The sequence below is a fragment of the Cladophialophora psammophila genome (assembly GCF_000585535.1).
Source record: "Cladophialophora psammophila CBS 110553 chromosome Unknown aczJe-supercont1.32, whole genome shotgun sequence".
In the NCBI taxonomy this organism is placed as follows: domain Eukaryota; kingdom Fungi; phylum Ascomycota; class Eurotiomycetes; order Chaetothyriales; family Herpotrichiellaceae; genus Cladophialophora; species Cladophialophora psammophila.
Genome location: NW_006912953.1, coordinates 84455 through 109268, shown reverse-complemented (window position 1 = coordinate 109268; position 24814 = coordinate 84455). Strand labels below are relative to the sequence as shown.

The window sequence follows — 24814 nt, the reverse complement described above, 5'->3', positions numbered from 1 at the left end:
AGCCTGCCAAGCAGATCAATGGTAAAGTTTTGTGGTACTGTACCACGCGAATATGGCAGAGATATAACGCTTTGTTTCACACATGAATATCGGTCTGACAGCATGCTACATCGTCTGTCGTTCAGATAAGATTTCAGATCTCCAAAATGACGGAACCCTATTCCTAAAATATACTTGTACGCGGGCCACAGTTTCCATGTGCTTCTCCACTAGAAACAGGGCCGGGATAATGGCGTAACGAGACCGTTCCGACGCACTTCGTCAGGCTTCCAGGCGAGAGGAAGACCCCCGGGCGTCTTTACAAGGCTTGGCTACCCTGGTGGTGCCGGGCAATCAGAAGGCTGAAACGACAAGTGGGAGGATCATGTGATGGGTTGGATGCGTCCTGTTGGGACCATTGGACCATCTACGGAGCTGAGGTCGCCCTCGGTGAGCATTCCGTTATGATGGAGGACAACTCCCACTCAGTGTTTGTGGATTCATACTGTTGTATTCTTTTTAATATTTCGTCAACATCAATGTTCTCTGATGGAACTGGGTGCTAACTCGTCAAACAATATGGATGCGAACACTGCTATCGCTCTCGCTTCGATGGCCACTGCCATCCTTGCGCTGTTTGTCGCTATGTTTCAGGTCAAACTGGAGGAATCAATTGAGGCAAGGCGCAAAGGGAAAATTGACAAATTGGCTCTTGGAGAATGGGCTATCACCTGGCCAGAAACAAAGCTCATCATTTTCAAACTCTCGTCTCTCCTCCATATTCGATCACCGTTTGACGACCCGCGCGTCCTAACCGTGCCTTTCATTACAATCGGCGCACTCCAAGATTGCCTGCGGCAGGAGGCTCTGGCCGAGCGTCGCGGGATGTTGAGTCGACGCATGACTTCAAGATTGGTGCAAGCTGCAACTCAGTATATCGCAATCGGCGGTGGAAGCGGCAGTGGCCGCATTTATGCCGTTCGCGAAACAACTCGGAAGAAATCGGAAGCCTGCTGGTCTGATGCTATGGATATGTGTGGCATCACTCGGCAATACTGGCGGCTTCTAACGAGCGTGAGCGCCAGAACATGCGACGGTACCATTCGACCGGCGGGTGCTGTTACGAATCTGCACTCCATCCTGGGTTTCGCAAGAGCTATGGGATTGAGGCGCGTAGTGAAGCAGGGAACAAGCATCACAATGACCAACGGTGGCGCTTCCATTACTGTGGATCTGAAAGCCAGTATCGACGGATCAACTCAGTTCGCTCATTTCGGTGGCTCTCCGAACTCAAGATACGTCATCATCGACGAGATGTCTCAACAAACCGCGGAATCAATCTACGCAGATGCTTTATGGGCCGCTGGCTGTGTCCCTGTAGCTTCCCGACTCGCCTACGGTAGAGTTGCGACCGCACTGTCTGGCAGTATTGGGAAATACAGAGAGCAGCATGAGGAAATAGTTTCATGGCCAGATGCCGTCCAACCGCCTATCCTAGCAAGAACTGACCCTAATTCGAGGCAAATATTTCATGAATGGGCGTCTGGTTTCCTCAAAGCCAGGAAATGTTGTAACAATGAGTCGATTGCCGATCCCCGTCGGGTTTCTCTTCTTGCACTTACTCAGCGACCAGATCCGGCAATCATCACTTGCATTCGGACCTATCCAAAGACCATGTTATCAGAGGAGCAGCTCAAAGCTTGCTATCATGCTGCTTGGTGGTGTATCGAGCATTGGTGGCTAGATTCCTATCAAGTGATGTGCCAGACACGCCAACTGGCTGAACGTCCGAGACTTCCACTTCCAGATGTCAATATGATCGGCTGCGAGTTTGTGACAGATATTGCACAGGCCAAAGCGTGGTGTCAGGCGGTGTGGCCCCGAGAAAGTGTTCTCGTCGATTCAGGATGCTGGAGTAACTGCATTAAGCAGGTTTCAGCTTGGCATTCTCAGGCCGTGACATCCGTCGGATCGGTATTCGGGTTACTGGAGCAGTCAATTCTGATGAAGGTATTGCAAATTTGGAAGCTAAATGTCGTCAGTGAAAGACTCTGGGCGGGTAGTGAGGCAACCAAGGGGGCTTATGATGCAGCCATTTGCGAGGCCATGTTACTTAACATGGCCCTTCTGGCAATCGCAGCAGACAGTTCGGCTAGTGATCCTTCTGAGAACAACAAAGTATTAGAGGTTGAATTCGGATGAACACGTCCCGCCTTCATGAGGAAGAGGGCACCCCATTCGCAAACAATATATTTATCATTCTGCAGTCAGGTTGTAGATATTCTCTTTCACGCAACATCCGAGACGTAAGCAGATGAATGAAGGCAAATCGGATCTCAGTTCAGCCTATTTATAGTAGACGGACTTCTGTTCGCAAGCACCAAAGAAGTACCTGACCAGCAGCAACATTTCCAAAACTGGCTCAAGTCACTATTTAATAGCAATGGTAGGTCACTGAATGAAACCGCGAGACGATATCCAAAGCTATCCTTGGAGGTGACCCTGTTGCTAGGCATTGGCCATTGATATAGCCTGTGATTAAGGATTTTCACCCTCAAATTCTGAATTTGTAGCCGTCGATGGCTTGACCTTTGTATGTTAAGCGATGACTTAGGTCGTTATATCGACTTACGAGTCTCCCCTATGGTCTGATTGCCAGCACATCTTGAACAGCGGCCAGGACCTTTGCGTGAATACCCTGTGGTGCGCATACAAATCCGGAATTCTCCTTAAGCTTTCTGCCGACGCCAAAGTTCAGCGGTTTACCGAATACGTCAGTGATGATGCCACCGGCTTCCCTCACAATCAAATCGCCAGCCGCATGATCCCAGATATTCTCTTCATAGTCTTTCCTCACCGGGAGGCGGAGTAAAATATCAGCAGCACCGCGGGCTAACGATGCGTATTTCGCCTGAGAATCCAGACGAACCACTTTCGTAATTTCCAAGGCACGAGCGACGGCATTTTGTTGAGCATGATTCGAGAAGGTCGGCTCCACTGCTTCGCAAAGGATAGCGTTGGAAACATATCGTACTGGCCTCATGCCGACCTGATGCGCCGGTGCCAGTCTCCCCTTCGTCAACCGCCTACTAGAGGCGCCCTGCCCCTTCTCGGCGCTAATGAGCACTCCACTCCCTACACCACCAGACTGATTAAATCCGATTTTGGCATCCAATCTGACTGAATCATCGACTGGCAGATTCGGGCATCCAAGCACGCCAACCTGCACATCCCCATCAACGATCAATGCCAACGCAATAGCATACTGCCCGCCACGTAAAAGCCCCTTTGTCCCATCAACCGGATCAATCGCCCATACACGGCCAGTATTCCCGCCTTGGCCTTTTCCCCGATCAATTGCATCAAGCAGTATCTCTATAGTCGCTACGGGCCCACCTAGTGTCTCTTCGGCTATCTCGTCGTCGAGCCGAACATTCTGAACACAGTGCCAGAGTTGATTTCTCAGAGACTCGTGTTCACGTAGCTTTGATGCTTCTTCTTCGGCGACGATCGTGTCTTGAGGAAAGTTGTGTAGTATTGCACTGGTAATAAGAGCCTGTGCACCGAAGTCGGCGATGGTGACGGGCGATGCGTCAGATTTCGAGACTGTGCCTTTGAAGGTTGAATTGTAGACTTCCTGTGTCAATACGGTAGCTCTTTGAACAGCCAGGAGCGCGATCTGGTGCTCATGGGCGTATTGGGATGACATGCTGAATGTAATTGCGGGAACGTAGAACCGGCTCGAAATTTAGAAAGTCACAAGTGGATGTCAAGAGCCCACATAATGAAAAGTCCGACTGGATCAGTCAGACGTGTGGCCGAAAATATTATAGGAATAAATAAAAATAGAAATAAATAAATAAATATGACGAACCTGGGGACGATATCATCTGTCCTTGTACTTGTAAAGAAAAGTGCAATGTTACCGAGTCTCATGACAATGGTGGATGAGTGTGACTTCATCCACATGGAAGACCTACAATACCAAGAAGCTAAAAGGAGGTCTGGAAAGAATCAGCCCTCCACGATACCCTCGATGAAATCACAAAAGATCATGAGCTAAATCAGGCAAATCGGGTGACCTACCGTGATAGACCTGTAACTCCGTGCAAGAATATGACGAATTCTACTGCGTACGGGTTCCTGTTAGACTGCCGCAGTGTGAACTAATACTTGTACCTGTTAGGTAAATAATAAAGGGGTTACTAGCGTAGTCCGAAGGTCTCTCGCCGAGGGCTTAGCCTTATTATCATTATTATTTATCCACAAGTAACAAGTAGTAGGGGACTCCTAAAATACTTTCTTACCAGCTGGGCTTCCAGGTTCATCCAAGGGGTTCTCAGGGGGGCATCGAGGGTTCCTCGGGGGTTCCTCTAGGGTTTGCCGGAGTCCCGTGAACAGATGCCCAACAAACCCCATTCATCTTCCGAGGATGGTAATGTTAGCCCTCAGCGCCAAGGCATGTCAAGTTTGGTTTTCACAGCTTCATCAATAGCATATTCGCAGCATCTGCGGACCAGGTGGTGTGACCGATATCGTTCCCGGGCGCTAACGGCGAACACGACCAGACTTGGTAGAAGGATATCGACGCGATCGATACTCATTGATTGCTGTTCCATTCCGATCTCTTGATCTAGGGCCATTGTGGCATAATTGGGGGCGAAGTGGTTAAGTTGTTGGTTGTTGAAGTGGTACTTGTTGTTACATAGCGTGGTGGCGGGGTTCAAAAGTCGTGGTGCCAACTATAGCGATCCGGCCTTAATTGGACGCCAGCCTTATAGTCACAGGTTCGTCTCTGAATAGTCAGCTAATAATGCTCGCTTTCAAATCTTCCAGACCGAAAAGCCTGTTATGTCCCAGCATGTTACACATTTTACGCTCTCACAAGATTCTTCACCACTTCAGCTCTGCGGAAGACTCTTGAATTCTAAGGAAGTGTACATAATGCATAAAAAGGGCATTGCCATCTTGGGTTCTACAGGTTCGATCGGAGGGCAAGCGCTCGAAGTCATTGAAGCCTATCCGCACCGTTTCAGCCTCCAGGTTCTCACTGCCTATCAGAACGCCGACTTACTAATCGACCAGGCGATTCGCTATGCCCCAAAGTGTGTAGTCATCGTCCACGAGGATGCGTATGGAAAGGTGAAGGACGCGTTGGCAGGTGAAGAGACCCAGGTGTACACCGGCGAAGCTTCCCTAAAACAGGTTGTGGCTTTGAAGGACGTCGATATTGTCCTGACTGCACTTGTGGGCTATGCTGGGCTAAAACCGACCTTGGCGGCCATCGAGGCCAAGAAGGATATCGCATTGGCAAATAAAGAAACTCTCGTTGTCGCCGGCGAACTGGTTACCCGTTTGGCGAGAGAGAACGGCGTGAATATTTACCCAGTCGATTCCGAACATTCGGCTGTTTTCCAGTGCTTGCTGGGAGAGCACCACAATCCATCGGAGAAAATCTACTTAACCGCCTCTGGTGGGCCATTTCGCGGTTGGAGAAAACACGATCTGGAACGCGTAACACCGCAACAAGCGTTGAAACATCCAAACTGGACCATGGGTCCAAAAATAACCATCGACTCCGCGTCGCTGATGAACAAAGGGATGGAGTTAATTGAAGCGAAATGGTTGTTTGGCCTGAGGACAGACCAAATCGAAGTGATTGTCCATCCGCAGTCAATTGTGCATTCCCTCGTGCAGTTCGAGGACGGGAGCATAAAGGCACAGATGGGACTGCCGGATATGAGAATTCCCATCCAGTTTGCCATGACGTTTCCGGAGCGCGTTAAAAACGATTTTCGGCGCTTCAACTTCGCGGACTATCCGCAGCTAACGTTCGAAAAGCCGGACCGTGAAACCTTCAGAAACCTTGACCTTGCCTATGAAGCCATGGATCTCGGTGGAACCGCCGCTTGCGCTTTGAATGCGGCGAACGAAGTGACTGTCCAAGCGTTCCTGGAATCGAAAATCGGCTTCCTGCAGATCAGTGAGATCAATGAAAAAGTAATGCGCGCCGCCCATTTCGTGCAAAACCCTGTCTACGAAGATTACCTATCGGTAGACAGGGACGCACGCCTTATGGCCGGATCGTTCTGTTCTGATGGCGCGTTCAAGCATTAACAAGGACTGAATGATTCCCCTGCAAGAAGCAGTAGAACGCGATAGTTGATCGCGGATTCTCTCACAGATTTTGATATCCACATAACTGTGAACTGCCACCGAATATCGCTGGAAGGCGCAAGATCCCGTTCGTGCGAATGGGATAGCACAATCTGTTGTCTATAGCATGGGGTCCGGGAGGAAGCTCCTCTAAGGAGGCAGAGTTGGAGGCGCGAGTCCTCGAGAATGTGACTGGGCAGCCTTTTTCTTACCACGGAGACAATGATGTGATCTTCTCATTCTTAGATAAGGCCATCAGCGATAGCACGGGAGGCTTGTCGATTTAGAGGACCAACAAGTCCGATTCCGGCTCTATACAACGACAGCGAAAGGACGTTCTAAATACACTCTTTGAATGGAAGAAGCGCATTTTATGTTTCAATTTTATGATTGACTCAAAAATTCCTCTCGACGCCTGGTGTCGAGCCGCTTGCTCTCTTTCTGCGACACTGAACGGCATCTGGTGAATGTCAGTGAAATGGTGAAAGGATTGATCCAATGTCGGCATCTCTGTCACCGAGACGTTCGAGACTTGTGAGACAATGACAAATATCGAGTATCAGGCTAGTTTGATAATGGTCCGATCGCCTGCGCAATTTCCAGCTGGACGACGTCGCCATGGATAGCGGTGAAAGGAAACGTTTAGGAAATGGGTTTCCTGACACAGGCCAAAGGCCTATATAAACAGGACAGAACTCGCTAAAAGGACAGATAGATATAGACCTCTGAGGATAGACAAATGCTATCAATCAACTTACAGTTCAAAGTCTCACAAGAGACCGGCGAAGGAGAACGACAAACCACAGCTGGCGTACCACGGAAGAACCTGACACATGGTCCGGCTTTGTGGTATTGACAACACATTTCATCAACCTCGCCATGTCCCTGCAGGAGTGGACGAAGTTTAGCCTGACATGATGAGCGAGGAACACTGAGTGAGCCAACCATCGCGGTTTGCGATTCAGTTGACCGAGTACGTACCCGACGATGAATTTCAGCAAGCCTGCAAGCGCTTGCTCTTATGTACAGATGATGATATGTCAACGCCAGTCGCGTCAACCAGACCACGGAATATGGTCTGGCGTTTGAATGGGGACAAGGCAGGTCCTTTGCAATATCTGAGCACTGCAATTTCTGTGATTCTAGAGTCTCCTGTCACTCATAACCACTCTTATTGTACCGCGTCATGCTTCAGTGGTTCGCAAACCAGCCAGGCTCAGTGCGCGAAAGAAACCAGTGGTGCTTGCGCTTCGCCAACTTGTACTATGTCTCAGAGATCTGAATGCTCTCCAGATCCCATACATCATACCATTTGAAGAAGCTGAGCACTTGAGGCGCGCTTCCACAGCCGTCGGGACTCTTCATCGTTGCATTGAAGGACAGCAGCGGCACTTGGCCTCCGTTGCACTGTTGGCATGTGGCTGACATGGTGTAGCTGGTGTTTAGCTTGATATCCCTTCCAATAACCTGCACCATATCCAACCCACCAAGGCTCCGAATAGTCACGAGAGCAGTGGGCGTCTTGTTAGAGGCGGGCATCATGGATTCAGACCCGGGTTTCGAGGTGATATCTACAATCTTGTTCAACGCCGCCGTTATGGAAAGACCCTGTGTGCCAAGATTCGCGGTTCCATTACCCTCAGGTACTGCGTTTGCAACATATATCAGTGCCTGGCCCTCTTGCCCAACGTTCAGAGTCTTTGTGACCGCCATCGTCTCGAGAGAGATCACGTCTACTGTGTCGGAATGCTCATTGACGGTGAACATCCACTTGTTGTCCGGGCTGCCCCAGAGGCCGTGAGGCTCAATGCCGGACGACCTGATCGACGTTAAATAGACAGGTGCGGAGCTGGGCGAGTCTTGTCGATACACTTTCGTCTCGTTGCTGGCTCCCACTGTGGTGAAGACATGGGTCGTGCCGTTTAGAACTGCAAAGTTGGCATGATTCGGCTCCACCCCAACGTTGACCGCCGTGACCACCCTTCTGGCGTTCAAGTCAATGACGGTCGCCGTCCCGGCCATCTTATGCATGGTCCAGATCGTGCCTCCGTCCGCCGAGATCTGCATATCTGAGGAGAAGACATCATCCAGACCAGTGATGTTTTGCACCGTCGTTCTCGACGCAACATCGACAATAGAGAGAATGGGGTCACGGATGTGATTGACGTAAGCTGTGGTTCCATCCGGACTGAAGACGACCTTGCTGGGTCCATTTGCCGTGTGAATGGTATCGAGGATTTTCCCAGCAAGTCCGTCTACCACGGTAACGTGGTTGGTGCCCCGCGTCCCAACCCAGACGGTGCGATTATCCGGGGCAAAAAAAGCTTCGTGCGGAGCACGATCCGTCCATGTTTGACTGACGATACTGTTATCGATCGTCCTGACGACAGTTACCGTGTTGGTCGTGACAGACAGAGAAACAATGTATTTTCCGTCCCGTGAGAATCCGAGGCCGTGGCTATTGGTAGAGCGCACATATTGCGGACCGATGACGTCCTGGAGTCGGGAGGAGCCCAATGCGATCGTCCCCAGAACAGTGTTGTCATATGGCGAGATCACGGTGATTGTGTTGGAGGACTGATCTCCGCAGTATATTCTGTCGGCAGGTGAGATGGGAGCTCCCACACCAGCAAGTGCCGGTGCCTGTACCTGGCCAAGGGCAACTCTACCGCCGAGCAGAATTGTCGCAAACAGAGGGGAGAATCGTATCTTCATGCTGAAAAATCGCCTTAGAATCAGCCACCTCTCTCGTCTGATGCCGTATGTATGTGTCAGCGGTGCAGCAGCAGCAGGGTACCTCGTATTAATATTGCTTTGCGGTAGCTCCTGCACCCCACGCTTCCTCTCTCTTAGCCGTCTGCCACGACGGCATCTCAATGTCCCATGTACCTAATTTTGGTCTTTACCGTAGTGCGAAGTGCTCATAACTCGTAGTACTCAACGCTCAAACCGTGGCGCGTGCATACCGTCGGACAACTTTCATGTTGTTTGTATCATTCCGCTATTCCCAATTTCTTCTGTAGATCTCCATTCCCCGAGCGATGGCACATTAAATCTCACCGGTCATCGCCCGGCGGTGTTTCAAGTTCTCCGGACAGACCACAAGCCGTTACCATCTCAGGTACTCATCCCGATGTCAATTGTGGGTTAAATATCCTCGTACTCCGGAAGTGCGGAGCAAGATCGACTGTTAGGCAGGCGATCAAGGTCGAATTTAGTAGGGGTTGTTGTCCTTGGGAGACCTGGCCGTCGTTCCGTCGTACCGCCATAGCGGGGAAAGGAAACGTTTTCGCCCCCATTGAGGATCATGATGGCTGTAATCGTAAAATAGCTGCTTGTGCTCTAAGGGAGTCCGTAGCCTCGCGGAACCATGCATATCTCCTTGGATCATCCTGGTTTGTGGTGCCACGTGCCTGCAAAATTGGCAGGTTCGAGACCGAAAGCTGTACATTTGTTCGTGCTCAAGCTCTAATCCTTCGCCCTCTTCGATCGAATGATGAATTGCTGACAAATTCCCCATAGTCTCGCTGATGAGCCTTGGTGAATTCACTTACAAAAATGCGATCCCCGATAAACTAGTGGACAAAGGCACACTTCGAGTACATCAGGCAACAATCATCACGGCTTGAGCGCTTGAATTGATGAAATGTAGGACAGAGGGGGTATCCAAGAAGTTGGAGAGTGCCTCGGTTGCTGGTTCCGCAACTGGGTAACATTCTGGAACAGGTACGCCGCGAAACAGGCTTCAGCGATCGCGGTGCTGTTGAAAGCATTCACTTCTCTCAAGTCCATTAAAGCATGGAACTCTTCGCCAGACTGTGGCGGTGCTGCCAACCTCTGGGTGATGGACTCTCTGCCCAAGGACAGATTAGACGCCATCAACATACCTGGCCTCGCTGAATGCGCTGTACAGGCGAGCAAGTTTGCTAGCGGACGCCCAATGATATATGTATTCGGACATTATCATTTCGGCTGGGGAGTCGAACGTGTGAGATGGAATGGTGACAATGGAGTGGCAGAAGCGCAGATCTTTGACCCTGTCGAAGGAGCGGCGACAGGTGAGCGGAGATCTTAAAATAGAAGAGCAACAACACACCCTATTTGATTTTAATTCAGGTCAAAACGACCGCTAGACGAGGAGAGAGAAAAGGTCTTTGTGAATGCTGCGTGGATGACTATGAAGAAAAGAGGCTGTCAAAGGCCGGAATCCTTCTTTCCAGATTTTGCTTATTCTAGCGTGTCGCTCGCCTGAGGCTAGTATATGAATGGGCGCGCAAAGAAGATTCGGTGGCCCTTCCCGAGTCTGCGCTAAATGCCCTTTTCACCAGCCTCTTCAGACCAATAATTTGCTTCCAATTTCAAAGAGCCTCTTCTGTGGCTGCGTGGGATTAAGCAATGTATGCTCCGTTACATGTCTGTGATAGTGGACGACTGGGTCTACCTCAACCAATTAGTGGGTCCAAGTGCCTGTTCGTTGCGTGGCCCGCTGTGTACCTGGACCTTCCTAGCGATGGCTCGGACCTGTTTGGGCGCTCGATGGAGAGAATTGCCCTCTGAATCTGCCTTTGTGTGGGTAGTTCAGGTTCAGGGCTAGACCAACCCCACTTCAGACAAGGGGTTCTCAGCCTTGGCCTTTGGCATGGCTGCCCGGCCCAAATACCACTCCCCGCTCTCGACTTTTGTTGTCAGGAGAGTTTAGAGATGGAGATAATATTCCCATGTGGGAAATGCTACCTCCTCTAGCAATTCCCTTACAAAAATGTGCATGTATGCTCGTAAACGACAGGTTGCTGCGTTCTTTGAGGAAGAAGTATTCCCGGGTCGCTCGAGCGGCCGCAATATTACGAGTGCAGCGGAGCCTCGTGTTGTCGCCCGTCAGTTGTAGGCTGGGCCATGTTGGCCTGCTGTCAGGCGGACTGGTCATGCGTCTCTGCTTTTGTGGGCGAGCTGCAACTCTTTTTCTGACTCTCTCCTTTCTAAGGAAAACCCCACGGATGATAGTTTCTTTGAGATCCGCAACAAACTCAGATGGAAGCCTTCGGCCTGAGACTCGGAGTTGCAGGTCTGGCGGGCCTTTTTCTCCGCCTGCATAGACTGCCTCCAGCTCGTGTAAAGAGGACGCCACCTAAGGAAAGATAATCTTCTCCTGGAAACAAAGTTCTCGAACCGGAGATTGCGCTGCATAACATGGCGTCGGGCATGTGGCATAATGGATCGGAACGGGTATAATCCGAAGCTTAACGAAAAGACCTACGCCCTTGCATTGAAAATACGCTTGCTCATATTTTCATGCTCTTCCAGAGTGAGAAACAGCTCAGAAGGAAGTATGGCTTGAAACAGGACTAGCAGTTGCACGTAGGGTCAAGTATCGCTCGTTCGACGCTTAAGATTGTACGTAATTGGGCGACCTCAAGCACAACGGCCTTAGCCCAAAAGTTCCTCGAATTCAAAAGAGCGATGGAACGAACACAAAACAAGAAAGCATCAAGGCTTTGACGCAGTGGGCGATCGAAGACAAGGACAAGTTCACCGAGCCTATCCAGCACCTCAAAGACCACATTGATGACCTCGAGAACATGACAAGATACCTCGAGATTCAAGAATGTCAAGTCGAGATGATCCGATCTGAAGTCGAAAATTGACATATACTGTAACGGTGCACTTCTAGGTTTCGCATGCGCATGCAACAACGCACAGGGGCCTGTCAGGCAGGTCGGAAATCGAGAATGCCTTGCTTGGTCGGCGCTGACAAGACAATACCACCACTACCCACAGAGAGGCAGCCGCTAGGGTAGAGGCCGCCTAGCACGGCGGCGGCGTTGAAAGTTGCAAAAGGACAAAATAGATGCTCAAAGGATAGGTAGGCGGTACCAAAAAAACATCGAATACTCTTTTCAAACTGCAAAGAATGGCACACGGCCAGTATTGTGAACTGTTAAGCACTCTGAGGGCGATCACATGCTAGCACAGCCCTCCTGTGTCTGCTGTGACTGTTGTTATGCCCTTGTTTTGTTTTTCTGCTCGAACTCTCAGTAGCTCCTTCTCGCCTTAAAGCCTCTCGTCCACAGATAGAATTGATGCTGGTCCTTTTTGTCCTGACATGTGACCAGCCAAATCGCCTTCCTGCTAACCCCCCCCCCCCCCCCCCCCCCCCCCCCCCCCAAGTGCCAGCACAACACAGCCACTTTGACTTGCTACATTACGAGTCAAAGCAATCCGAAGCAGGAAACGTGGACGATGAAGATCCAAGGCCGCCCAAGTGGCCGGATGACGGCTATTCGGAGCTGACACCTGAGCAACAGACATACCTTGATAGCTTCTTCGTCGATGACACGCCACTGGCTGTGTTGATGAGTAGAGGATGGGCTAAGAGGTTTAGTTTTTGGCCATACGAGGCAGAGAGGAAGGGATAGATCAATACCAACGACTAAAGTTGCAATTATAGCGCCTCTGGTTAAGCTGCAATGCACAATCTTGATATAATCATATAAGACCGCTGGATCTTCCGCTTTGAATTGGGGTTTAGCTTTTTGCTCTAGAAAGGTGATGTCAACCAGTGATATTGTTATGAACGAGTTTCATGATAAGTACTTACTCCATATACATCGAGCATATACCCGAGAGGTCTAAGATTCTATCCTAGAATGACAGGATTCGTCGGCTATTGAGGCGATCCTCAAGGGGTTGTGGACGTCTTCTCCCCCTAATAGGTGGTTAGGCGTAGATTTTTTTAACAGGTAATGAGGCTGAAGATGCCATCGGCCCAGTAACTGCGTGTCTTGCTGCGGATGAATTAGCACCAACCCCTTCGGTTCCAGTATGTAGGCGTGTCGCGCTTGTTACATGCCTTATGTGCAGGGCCAAACATTCCAATGCTATTTTACAGTCCACCGCCCAACCGGATTCCGACCCTTTTATTTACAATTTTACAGCAGTGACTAAAAGCCCCTTGCATAAGCACCCGTAATACCTTCGGAGCTGTTTTCGAACGCCGTCATTTTCAGACGCAGAGAATGGGACCGCGAAACAACCGTGTTCAGAGCAACATGCTCGGCCTTAAGTCCTTCAACAGCAGTCGCCAAATTGCCCGCTGTTGCTGTGTCTCAGCGGTACTGTCAATCCCTGGTTCGGAAAATCTGAAAGCTGGGATTCCAATACGTTCAGATGTCACTAAGACCGCAAATTTGCCGGTCCTCCGTGTTTACCGACCATTAACCCGTAGCCGATTGAATTCGAGGAAAGACTGTGAGCTTCTTTTGTCGGATACGGCTGTGGAGAGATGATCTCACCCCAAAAATCTTCGTCCTCGCTCGCAAAGGCGTTCAGGATATCACCTCTGGGCAGTGCTGGTGGAGAGGTGAATCATGGTTTAGATTGAAATTCGGACTCGGACTTGTGGGTTCCCCTCTCGCCAGCGATGTCACTGGATGGGGGATTTCACGGCTGCTCAGGAGAAGTGGCTGAAGATTCGACCATGTCGCTCAATTCTCGCTCCATAGCGTCATTGAGCCCCCCGTTCAAGGTAAGAAGCGCATGCGTGTCTGGAGTGTGGCGGTCTCTGCTTGCGTCAGGACCAATATCCGTTACCGCCCCGGTGTGGATGAGCGCTTGCGCAGCCCTATCAAACTGGTTGAGCCGCCGGCTTTCTGGAGTTAGTTCGCTCTCCTGCGCGTTTTGCTGTCTCTGAAATTCTGCTTCACAGTTGGCCTCATACTGAGAAGAGTAGAACTCGGGGAAATCCACAAGAAACTCTTCAGCTTCTCGGACAGTCTGTGTGATGTGATTCTTAAGCTCTACCGCCGTCCATCTGTTGCCAGCATCGATCTCGAGAAGCTTGTTGACAGCCGTAATGATGCCCTGAAACGCGGGCATGTTGTCACACCATACATTCCTTAACTCTGTCATGACGTCCTCGACGATTGACTTCAATCTGTATTCGAACCCCCCAAGTGGCATCGGGAATTTGTCCCAGAATTTATCGTGCTTGTTGTTTGGATCGGCACCCGTGCATTTGAAGCGTGCCGTTGAGAAGCCCCCTTCGCTCGATTCGAAGAAGCTGAACACCCAGAGCATCAATTCTAAATATACACAACCCAAAGCCCACATGTCGGAGGGTCGTGAAACCTCTCCGTTGCGGTCTTCGTCAGGTGCGATATAAGTCAATGTCCCTTTGGCTTCCTTTGTCACCCTAGAATGTACCCCGGGGTTCTCTGGCCTATTGAAGACGCCCACCCCAAAATCGCCGATTTTGAATCTGGGGTGATAGCCTGGTACCTTTTCAAAGACCAGAATATTTTCGGGTTTGATGTCGAAATGGCAGCCCCAGTAAGCGTCCACTGACGTGTTCCGCCCACTGTTTCTCGGGTCCTTCAGGTGATGAACGTGGTCGATAGCCAGAGCCAGCCCTTGCAATTGCCGCAGAAACCACAGCGTTTCGTGTTTTGTGAACCCTACAGGCTTCCTGTCCTGCATGAATGTCCTCAGGTTGTACCTGGCTGCTGGGTAAAGAATATAATTATCTTCTGACTGTGTCCAGCTCGTAATGTGAGGGACAATATTATGATTGGGGTGATCAGCAAGGACTTGAAGCATCTTCATTTCTCGTTCGAATCCCTTTGCACTTTCAGCAGGGAATACTTTCAAAGCAAAACAACTGAATGGATCCTAATAAATGAGGTCAACAACGACAAGGTATGAATAAGAAAGGGGATGATGAGACGCTTGACTTACTCCAGTCAGATAGTGGTGCGCAGAATCGATCCAGACCTCGTAAACCTTGCCAGATGTACCCTTCCCAAGCGATCTCAGTTCAGAATTTGGTAGAGTGGCACGCAATGGCACGACCTCCCCGACCTCAAACTTGTGGTATTTGAAGTCTTCATTGACATTCCTCACATAAAACATGGCTTTGATGCCCAAAATCTGATCGACAAAGTCATGACAGTAGTCTAAGTTACATTCCATGTTTTGTTGTGGAAAGTTTTCGTCGCCACACCCGTGATAACCAAGAAGATGACGGAGAAAGGCCAAGTTATAACTCAGGAAGACGCAAATAAGTAACAGCTTCAATGCCGGTCGCTCTATTATTTGGTGGACAAAGGCTTTCTTGTCGTCTGGATTCAAGGTGAGAGAGTTGTCGAAGAAAACAAGATCACGCACCACGTCGTAGTTTTGAAAGACCGACTGATCCCGACGAGAGATGTATTCCTGGTTTCGAAAGTTTTTCTGTCGCTTCTTGCGTAACTCCGTCATGATCATGTCACTGAACTTAGGGTTACCTTCAACACCTGCGCTAGGCTGTGGCCTTAAGCGAGCGTATCCACAATCCCAGTAGATCTGCAAGGAGAACTTTCGGCATGGATGATCGTGTATAAAGCCGCAGATGAGAGGAATCGCCTTTTGAACCAAAGTCGAAACGTCACTATCGTCGAGGACATAATACGGCATCTCAGCAGGGAGCTCGGGTGCGGCACTGATTCGACAAGAGCCGTAACGATGGTACCCTTCTTTGCCCTGTTCGTAGGTGACTTTGTGTAATTCTATAGTTTCCGTCGGTAGAAGACGCTCGTAGTTTTCCTTGCGAATCCAGGAGAATACCCCAAATTCTTTTTTGGTCTCCCGGGCTGTTTCACCGTGCCGGGTAATTATTGTCACCTTGACAGGGACTGTGAGCGGAAGAATGTCGTCCGTCAACTCTTCCATCACGACCGAAGGAGGAGGGCTCCTTGGAGACGAGGAAGTACGCTCCGTAGGCAAGTCCGGGCTAAGGTATGTAACCAGGAAAGGCGGCCTTGGAGTATTTTCGGCCACGGTGGGAAATGTTGCGCTGCGGATAGTTACGGTAGGGATCTCGACCATCGTCTCCCCTGCCGCAGGCACGACTTCGTTTTGAATAGTATTTTGGGTCGTATTTGCTTCCTCTAGCTCGGAATCTATGAGACCCGGAGGGACTGACGAGCTCGTCAATGGCGTTGGTCGCTGCGGTTCAGACATCGCTCGATAGGTATCCTTTGCTGCGTGGTCCTCGTTTAGGACTTGCGCTCGCCGACCGTCTTGTTTTTCTGAGCTTAACTTTTGGACCTCGTTTCTCGAACCGTGAACTTGGCTGGTGTGATCTCTTCGTGCCCAAACTAATTGGTGAACGTTAGCCAAATCGTTCTCTCCCCCGACGAAGACAAGGCTGAGAGCACGAACCTGATTTGTGCCTTTTTCGAATCCACTGACGAATCTTGTCAATCAAAAGCATGTTGCCTCAAGGCTGAGAGCAGCATACAACGAGCTTACCATGCGAAGCGGGCAATATAATGTCTACCAAGCGCAGCCAAAGCAGCCTTTGAGCAGTTACTCTCTGTGGAAGGGAGCCCAAAATCAGCCCATGTGCGGAGGCTCTGCACTAGCGGGAACAGCAATGGAATGATAAAGGCAGAGGAAATGGTCACGGTTGCCGGAGCACATAATCGCTAGTACTTACCCGTCGTGATATCCCCTAAATTTCTTTGAAGCCCAGTGTTAGCGGAATGAGTCTAACGCAAGAGAGAGGCACTCAGGCGCATAACCACCGTGTCGGCGGGTGTGCAGTCACTGGGGTCTTCAAGACAGAGGGTCGTGTCTAATAAGTTTCACCCAATTAAATAGGTCCAGGCAGTGGTGTGAAGCCGGGGTTGACACCGACAGAAGCGCTGCTAATGCTGCAGCTCGACAGGTTCAAAGTGACGTGTAGCCAGCCTAATTGGGATCAGCGAGGTGTGTCTATAAAGACTCTCGAAGTCGCTCGTCAGCTCTAGTGTTGAGCCTCGCAAAGGTCGCGTGGTGCCCTTCCCATGCGGCACCGTGGAAGCTCATGTCGCTCGCGACAGTGCGAAGGTCAGTAATCAAGCATATCTCTTTAGACGACGGAAGAAAGACAGGTATATCGGATGTGAAACCAGGCGTTGGCTGAGAGTTTGCTCGAAGCCACATGCTCGCAGGAAAAATTGAGATCTGTACTTGGTAGACTCGAGGACTTTGACAGGGGCGGGTGCGGCTGAGAGAAAGACCCATGACGGTGCAGGTGCCTCCTGCACTGTAGGGGGCTTCTTCTTCCTCGTCCTCTTTCTCTTCTTCCTGTTGACATCAGGCGGCCCCAGCAAGGCTAGCGTGGCCAGACCTGCACCTCCCACGAAGCAACGACCTCTGAGAGGAGACGGCAACCCTGGGGAGGGGTTTAAATTACGGCCGCCGCGGTGGCGCTCTGTGCTTGCGGGCGAATAGCCTGATTGATTGAGACATTGAGACCACTGTGAGATGGATGGATGATCGCCACGCGCCCTGAAGGCCATTGCAGGGGGTGGTAGGGAAGCCAAATTCCACACCCACCTTGCCACCATGGTGGCTGCAGTAGCCGTAAAAAGGACAAATACGAGCTGCTTCGTACTCACAACACCAAACAGCGCACATGGACGGCAACTGCCCTCTAGGCTGCGATAAATGGTCATGAAGAGCGGTCGAGCGTGGCCTTGATTGTGATGGTCATTGTGTTGAGTCAAAAGGCCGCCAGCCAGAAAGCCGCCTCTCACTCAGCCTGTCAAGGAGAAGCGGAATGCACACAGATTCCCTACATGACACGGCCACGGCCCATTTCTAAATTCTTAGCACCTCCGGATTTGGCTTGCGTGACGTGGGTGCCAAAACACGAGAGACTGCACACGGCCACCGAAGTCGCCACGCCGGGAGAGGGTCTCGAATAAATTGAGCTCATGGCGGGCTGCTTACTTACCTAGGTGGGTATATATACTAGTGTCTCTGCACCTTCGGCAACCAGACCCCCATCTCACAGCCCGCAACCCACTCCTTTCTGCGTCCGTTGATCAAACGCACCATGTTTCCGCTGCAACAACACAACAGCGTGCAGACCTTCGACAGCCGCTATATCGACAAGTCAAGACTTGAGACGCTCCTGAAAGCCCTTTACGACGGATCTGAATACAGTGTTCACCGGCAACTGAACAAATGGCGGGTAGAAGCACCGCAACCCCTTGAACCGGTATGTATTATTCTCCCCCTTTACTGTCTGTGGTATGCTAAGCTAAACGTTTGTAGAGGCAGATTGAAGCGCTCCGACGTTGACCATGTTATTTTCGATGTCAATGATAGTGACAATTCTTGTTGTTGGTCTGTTCTTCCACCCATGGATCCCCGCTTTTCAGCAATGGTCATCCGGATCATGGAGAGATCATTTCGAGTGGAACATTGGATCCTTGAAATTCTTTACCGTATATAGGTAACACTTTTTCGGCATTCCATAGACTGGATATTGCTGCATCGAGTGCAAAGCAATGATAAGCTGGAAGAGAACGAGAAACCCTGTAGCGCGAGACGTCCTGACTCGCATGCTTTTCTGGATTTCTCAAAACATATGCCTAGAAATACTACTGTAAATCCAGTGTGTCGATGAAGCCAATTGTCGATCTCATCTATTGCCACTTTCAACATAAGGCGTGGCCATCCTTGTCCCCGAAATATGCGTGAGCCAGAGTTGAGAATCCGGCTGGCTCTGCAATCCTATCTCCCGGCAAGGAGCCGGGCACACAAATGCCATGCGCTCACCAAACCAAGTCCCGACCTTCGTTTACTGGGTATGCATAATGGTAAGTGGTGTAACTCAGCCTCGATGTGCCGAATTCCTGGTTGCGGCCCTAACCGGTGAGACCTCGATTGATATGTGCTGGACCTCTTGGAGGGCGAGACTCGAAAGCAGGGCGCAGGGCTCGCTTGCCAGACCACCTTCCAGTTGTCTGTCCTACACAAGCGATAGGATAGCCCTACCTCAGCGCCGACCAGCTGGCTCGGTTGCCTTGTCCGCCCTACTGGCTTCTTTCGTTTGACCCCTTGCAAGAAATCAACCTGTTCACGAGTTTAATAAGTAGGCCTTACCGCTGCCTTTGATCAAATCTCGCGCAATGCCATATGTCTCTCTCTTGGTCGCCACCCAGGCAAGTTTCTTTCGACTCACTGTGATCCAAATCCTAGATCGCCTCGAATCCTGCCTTACATTTTGTGCGCCACATTCCAGCCTAAATCACCATGCCTCCTTCTCGCAAGCCATCTTACGGCCCTTCCTTGAGCAGCAATTCTGGCAGCAGCAGCATCAGCAGATCCTCCACTACCAGCAGCAGCAGCTCAGGCGCAACCACGAGCATTGCCCTCACCGAAATCTTAAAGCAGAAACCTCAGATAGTCTCGGACCGCTATGTCAAGGAGGAAAAGTTGAAGCGGTGTCTCGACTCAATTTATAGGGCGAGCCAGTGCGCTGTCCATGTCAGTTGGTCTATTTTGCTATTGTGTCTGCTTACAGCTACTTGAGATGATGGAGAGATCCATTGCTGTCCGGTGTGGTCAATACCTTGGCTGACAAGAAATTTCCACGTGGTTGAGCAGCACAAAGCTGGGAATTTCTACATCATTGCGCCTGATGTTCTGTCTGATGTGGGTGTGCATTGGCCCCTGACTATATTTCCTTTACTCTGAGCCTCCCCTTTCCTCCCCTTTCTCGCCTGAATTTCGCGTGGGATGCAAGGATCTTTGTTTGTTCCTTTCTCTCTGTGAGCAACGAGGCTCTCTAGCACTGACTTTGGACTCTGATCTTGATTAAAGGACGTGCTGAAATCGTGCGAATAAAACTCTACAACGCAGATTTCGACTGTGACAATGAATACCAGGAGGGAAATCCTATTCATCAACATGTCGGGATATCTCTTATCTTGTCACCTCATATCGTGGAAATCAGGAGTAGATCCACCGTCTTGTCTCCCGGGGCCCTCGCAGGAAACCACAGAGTTGTTGTCGCAAAGAAAAACACCCCTCCCCCCGAATTATATACAAAGTGAAGAATAATCGGTCATCGTCGTCGGTGTTGCTCGAGAAACCAGTACAGCCCTAGGAATTACACAAGCTTCAGAGGGAGTTTTCAATCATATGAAGCGTCTGGTGATCATAATTGTTGTAGGCGTCGTGATAGTCCTTTAGAGGTCGTCTTTCTTGCTTGAGGCCTAGCAAGGACCACCAGAATGGATATCGGCACTTGACCTTAATCTGAGTCCAGACTCTCCATGCATATACGGTCAGAAAGGTCAAAGGTATGGAGATCACGAACAGAACCCATGAGTCCCGTGTAATGTAGATCCGGTCAGAATCAGTTCCAACGAATGATGTCGAAAAGAAGTTGGACACGACGGTAAACGGCAGGTATACCATGGTCAGTATCGCCAACACGGTGACAGTCACTGCTTCCTCCGCGTTCTTCTCGGCAAGTTCGGCCATTCTTACGTTCAGCCTGCGCATGGCCTCACTTTCCCGTTTGGATTCTTGGGTCAAGCCCTGTAATGCATAGCTGCTGTTCAGTTTCAGGAAACTCGACAGCAACTTCGTCAGGCTTTGCAAGCGAGAGTATATTTCGTCAAGGCGCATGAGGTTCACATTGAGATAGCGCACGATTTCAGCGAAACGCCGCCGCCAAGTTTGCAAGTAATTTGGCTTGTCCTCGGGCGCTTCGGATTGATGGCTCTGAAGCTGCACTTGCAAGAACTCCACATCAGCTTTTGTCGATTTAATGGCCAATTTGGCGGTCGAAATCCTCTTCTCGAGGATAAGCAAAGCCTGCCGTTCTTCTGCTTCAGGCAAAGGGACGGGACCAGAGTTGTCCGGGGAGGTGCCTAGGAGGTCTCTTTCGTGCCTCTCAACCTCATGCATCAGTGCAACAACATATGGCCTCCAGTTGCATGCCGCATAGAAATATAGCTCGTGCAGTGTCCACCAGGGACACTGTGTTTTATGCTCTGCAGATCCCCAAATATCGTCCAAAACAGCCTCTGCGGAGCTAGATAGCGACACGAACAGCCAGAATGCCCGAGACTGTTGCTCATCAAACCTAGAAAACAAAGCCGTCTGCCGAATTGACCACCGCTCACTTAGATTCGAGACATTGGCCCTGCCGTTGTCTTCCACGAAACGGATGACTCCCATCGCCTCCCATTCTGGGCGGCCCTTCGATCTGATCGTAATGGAAGTTTCGAAACTGAAAGGGGGTGGCGCTATTTCCACTTCATACGGTCGTCTTCCAAAATATAGGATGTAATCTCGAAACATCCGGGGAATGGAGATCTCCTCGCACAGATGACAAAAGAATGCCGAAGAGATGGACAGCGCAGAGTAGGAGTTCCGCTTCCGAATGAAGAAAATACATAAAGGGCGCGATGTCCCGATATACTCTCTGAGTGCATTCAGATCTAGCAGGGTCACTTTACTGGCACGACCTATGTCGGCAGACGCGTCTCTCGTCGATTTCCAGGCTTCCCGTTTGACGGGACTCTCGAGCGGGAGAGGATCGGGTTTCGAAAGATCCACCACGGGCGAAAGCTCTTGCCAGTCGCTTGCAATTGTCGAGTCCGCGGCTACATACGCCTCGAGTATAGAGGCTGGATCGTCCTTAGGCAAGAAAAGAGAGCCTTCGATCTCGTCAAACTGCCGGTCCGTGGCGAGGTTTCGGTACGCGTCTACGATATGACATTGGGCTGCCGCATCCGCCATGGAGCCGATCAGATCGTCAATGCATCTGCAGCAAAGAGGTGGTGGAAACTAGGCTCAGGGGCGAAAAGAGAGGGCAGAAAGCAGCAACATCATAGCCATTCGCGACATATATGTCAAATTATAGCACAGCCCCCCGGTGAGAACTGGGCGGCAAGGTTCGACGGGCGGCAAACAGGCCTGCTGGCTGCCCAGCGAACCAGGCGCGTGTGCGGCTGAGATTGACGTGGCTCGTGAAAGGGGCGCAGCGTACAGGTACAGAACTCCGTACTGGGTACACCGACACACCCTCAACAGCCTCGCACAACCCCCAAATTAGCTGGCAAGGCTTGGCGTCTATCTGACACAGACACCTGCCCAAGACCTGCCCAACGGGTTCCTCGATGTGCCGACTGCGAGGGGCGTACTGGGTAGATTAGGCGCTGGGTCGTTACTCAAGGAGCGCTCTGTCATGTTCGGCGAAAGGCTCAGTTAAACCCCAGGTAAAACCAGCCTCCGCTCACCCTCTAAGCCCAAGTTGTTATTAGTGAAATAGTCAAGTCCGTAGTCTTTTCGGTCGCGCGTAAAAGAGGTAGCTGCTCCAAAGTTTGCGTGCTGAAAAGATCAATTGCTCACTCCCTCTCGGTTACTAAACGGTCCCCGCTCTACCAAGGACTGCGCCCTCGGCTCGCCTGCTGCTCCCTGAGCGACTCCAGATTTTCTCTGGGAGTTCGCCAGCCTTGGAAACTTCGTTCAGTCACAACACCGACTTTGGTTAACTTTTATCTTGGTAATAGATGGTGAAATCCATGTGATAAGCTGGGGCATCCCAAATTTAGGTGCGCCATTCTAATATGTCAGATCCAGTTAGTTCGGTGGCTCCTACCTTAACTGTCATTGGGATAACGGTGTTGCGATATGTCGGAAATATGAACTTAGGTGAAGGTGGCAAGGAGCTATGCTCCTCTTTATATCTACGACATCCACCATGTGCTCCTTGGACCATCCAACGAGACTGCATACGTTTTTTTTTTTTTTTTTTTTTTTTTTTCAGTTATCCCTCCTTTCCTCCAAGTGCCCCAGAGCTCTCCCGCCGCCCAAGAGGCTTCTTCTCCGGTTGTATTAGCGCCGCTCAAAGAATATACATGGTCTCAAGACTCCTATCGCCTTCCAAGCCATTTGTCGTGGCTCCTTCAGCGATAAGCTTTCTCTTGTTGATATTTCTGCGCCTCAACAGAAGCCAGCATGCGCCATAGAGGAACCCGGCGACAACAGTCAAACCAGCCGAGATGGCGTTGCCCTGGATGTACCGCGGGCCCTGCTGGTTGGGGTATAATTGTGACGAGACCACAGCAGACACATTTGCGATGGAATAGGCCAGTGGCATTCCGATTGCACGTTTGCTATCTGGGGACAGGTTGGTGGAGATCCAAGTCACAGCCAGCGTGGAGATGGGATAGAGCCCTGGGTCAGGCGTGTTAGATGGCTCGATATATCAGTAGAAATGGGTTGATGTAGCTCACCTAGGACGAGGATGAACATGCCAGCGTAATCAGCATGAGGATTCGCTGTCCCTACGCAGAGGAGATATCCAACTGCAACTGGGACACAACAACCGACGATAAAGACGCCACGCTTTCTGAGTCTATCGGAAAAGTAGACCTGAGTGACAAGAGATACGGCACCTAGAATATAAACCGGTATGGTCATGTAGTTGACCCGAAGGGAGGCATATCTTCAACCAAATCAGCGAGTTGTTCGAAGGGGCTCGTTAAGTATGGGTAAATCACTTACCCAAGACCAGAAATAATAGTAGGCAGGAAAACACCGAATCCGTTAATGGCAACAGACGAGGTAAAGAACGCTATGCCCAGGAGCCAGACAAAAGGGTCCATAAGAGCAATCTTGATCCACTTGCGTTCGAACCTCTCTGCTCCCCTGAGAGCGATGTCGCGCAGTTTCTTCAGACGCATGGTCTCCTTCTCTTCCGCGTTCAAAAACCACGCCGATTCGGCCGTCTTCGGGATGAAGATCCAGCCAATGCCACAGATAAAGATAGTGATCAAGAATTCGATAATGAATAGCCATCTCCAGGCCGCGAGTCCATTTTTCGATCCCATGGTCTGAACAGCATAAGCAAACAGACCACCAAAGGCACCGGAAACACATTGGGCGAGGTTCGTCGTCATGATCCGCTTTCCTGCCAGTTCCCGGGGATAGATGGTGGAAAACAGATAGGCGAAGCTCTGAGCGAGGCCTGCTTCGGCGGCATTCAAAATCATGCGACAGGCGATGGCTTGACCGTAGGTGTGGATGAAGGCAGTTCCAAGCGTACTGGCACTCCATATGACGAATGCTGTACCGATTGCTTTGTTGGCTCCGAAGCGCCTGACCGCAAGAACCCAGGGGAGCTCAAAGATGATGGTGCAGACGCTCGACAGCGTGTTAATATTGCCAAACTGGCCTCCATGGAGGCCAATGTCTTGGTCGAAACCGAAGACTCTCGCGTTTCCAAGCTGATCAACTCTTAGTTATGGCGCTTTTGCGGGGGCAAGCACTTCACTCACGTTGTTTCTGTCCAGGCTGGACAGCACAAGGAAGATAAACGAAACCGGCACGACGTACATGTCGAATTTTCTGCGTGCGGCTGCCTCCTTGACAGGGTCGATATCTATGACTGTCGCTGATCCTGCTACTTCTGAAGCACAGTCATTGACTGGGCTCTTAACGTCGAGGTCGACCACAGGGGTCTTCGTTTCCATTGTTGCTTTGGATTGCATTTCGGTGGCTTGTGCCGGAGATAATCTATGTGAGGAGCTGGGCCGTAGATTGTGAGAGAACGCGAGTGATCGGTGGATGCAAGACTGGCAAGTTTTTTCATCTTATATACTTGACTGTATAGATTCACATATGTCTATGATCTGGCAAGGGAATTACTTTGGTGTTGAATATTAGACATGCACAACTTGCCAGCATGATAAGGCTTTAACTTCTATCCCTTCGGGGAAAGCCGAACCAACTTGCCACGACCGTTGTTGACCGAGATAGATCTGAGAGATTTGCAATGGGAAGACCGACGAAGCATGGAAGGTGTTTTCTTTTCCGGCGTGCTGAGGATCTTGGTTCTTTGGAAGCAAGG

The 24814-nt window shown here is 50.5% G+C and overlaps 8 protein-coding genes across 8 annotated transcripts; 3 read left to right on the top strand and 5 right to left on the bottom strand.

Annotated features, from left to right (window-relative positions):
* Positions 1 to 558: 558 nt before the first annotated feature.
* On the top strand, positions 559 to 2181 carry A1O5_12215 (uncharacterized protein; the record flags this gene model as incomplete). Its single annotated transcript, XM_007752784.1, has 1 exon — positions 559 to 2181. One exon carries the CDS (start codon positions 559 to 561, stop codon positions 2179 to 2181), a length of 1623 nt encoding a protein of 540 aa, XP_007750974.1.
* A 439-nt stretch (positions 2182 to 2620) lies between these two features.
* A1O5_12214 (3'(2'),5'-bisphosphate nucleotidase) lies at positions 2621 to 3688 on the bottom strand (the record flags this gene model as incomplete). The annotated part of the gene is made up of 1 exon (XM_007752783.1): positions 2621 to 3688. One exon carries the CDS (start codon positions 3686 to 3688, stop codon positions 2621 to 2623), a length of 1068 nt encoding a protein of 355 aa, XP_007750973.1.
* Positions 3689 to 4923: 1235 nt separating this feature from the next.
* On the top strand, positions 4924 to 6096 carry A1O5_12213 (1-deoxy-D-xylulose 5-phosphate reductoisomerase; the record flags this gene model as incomplete). Its single annotated transcript, XM_007752782.1, has 1 exon — positions 4924 to 6096. The coding sequence occupies one exon, from the start codon at positions 4924 to 4926 to the stop codon at positions 6094 to 6096; it is 1173 nt and encodes a 390-aa protein (XP_007750972.1).
* Positions 6097 to 7398: 1302 nt separating this feature from the next.
* On the bottom strand, positions 7399 to 8850 carry A1O5_12212 (uncharacterized protein; the record flags this gene model as incomplete). The annotated part of the gene is made up of 1 exon (XM_007752781.1): positions 7399 to 8850. One exon carries the CDS (start codon positions 8848 to 8850, stop codon positions 7399 to 7401), a length of 1452 nt encoding a protein of 483 aa, XP_007750971.1.
* A 655-nt stretch (positions 8851 to 9505) lies between these two features.
* A1O5_12211 (uncharacterized protein) lies at positions 9506 to 10268 on the top strand (the record flags this gene model as incomplete). Its single annotated transcript, XM_007752780.1, has 4 exons — positions 9506 to 9530; positions 9658 to 9734; positions 9788 to 10193; positions 10252 to 10268. 4 exons carry the CDS (start codon positions 9506 to 9508, stop codon positions 10266 to 10268), a joined length of 525 nt encoding a protein of 174 aa, XP_007750970.1.
* Positions 10269 to 13572: 3304 nt separating this feature from the next.
* Positions 13573 to 16128, bottom strand: A1O5_12210 (serine/threonine protein kinase; the record flags this gene model as incomplete). Its single annotated transcript, XM_007752779.1, has 2 exons — positions 13573 to 14799; positions 14866 to 16128. The coding sequence occupies 2 exons, from the start codon at positions 16126 to 16128 to the stop codon at positions 13573 to 13575; spliced, it is 2490 nt and encodes an 829-aa protein (XP_007750969.1).
* A 3939-nt stretch (positions 16129 to 20067) lies between these two features.
* A1O5_12209 (uncharacterized protein) lies at positions 20068 to 21699 on the bottom strand (the record flags this gene model as incomplete). Its single annotated transcript, XM_007752778.1, has 1 exon — positions 20068 to 21699. The coding sequence occupies one exon, from the start codon at positions 21697 to 21699 to the stop codon at positions 20068 to 20070; it is 1632 nt and encodes a 543-aa protein (XP_007750968.1).
* A 1108-nt stretch (positions 21700 to 22807) lies between these two features.
* Positions 22808 to 24437, bottom strand: A1O5_12208 (uncharacterized protein; the record flags this gene model as incomplete). The annotated part of the gene is made up of 4 exons (XM_007752777.1): positions 22808 to 23139; positions 23199 to 23410; positions 23470 to 24191; positions 24243 to 24437. 4 exons carry the CDS (start codon positions 24435 to 24437, stop codon positions 22808 to 22810), a joined length of 1461 nt encoding a protein of 486 aa, XP_007750967.1.
* Positions 24438 to 24814: the final 377 nt, after the last annotated feature.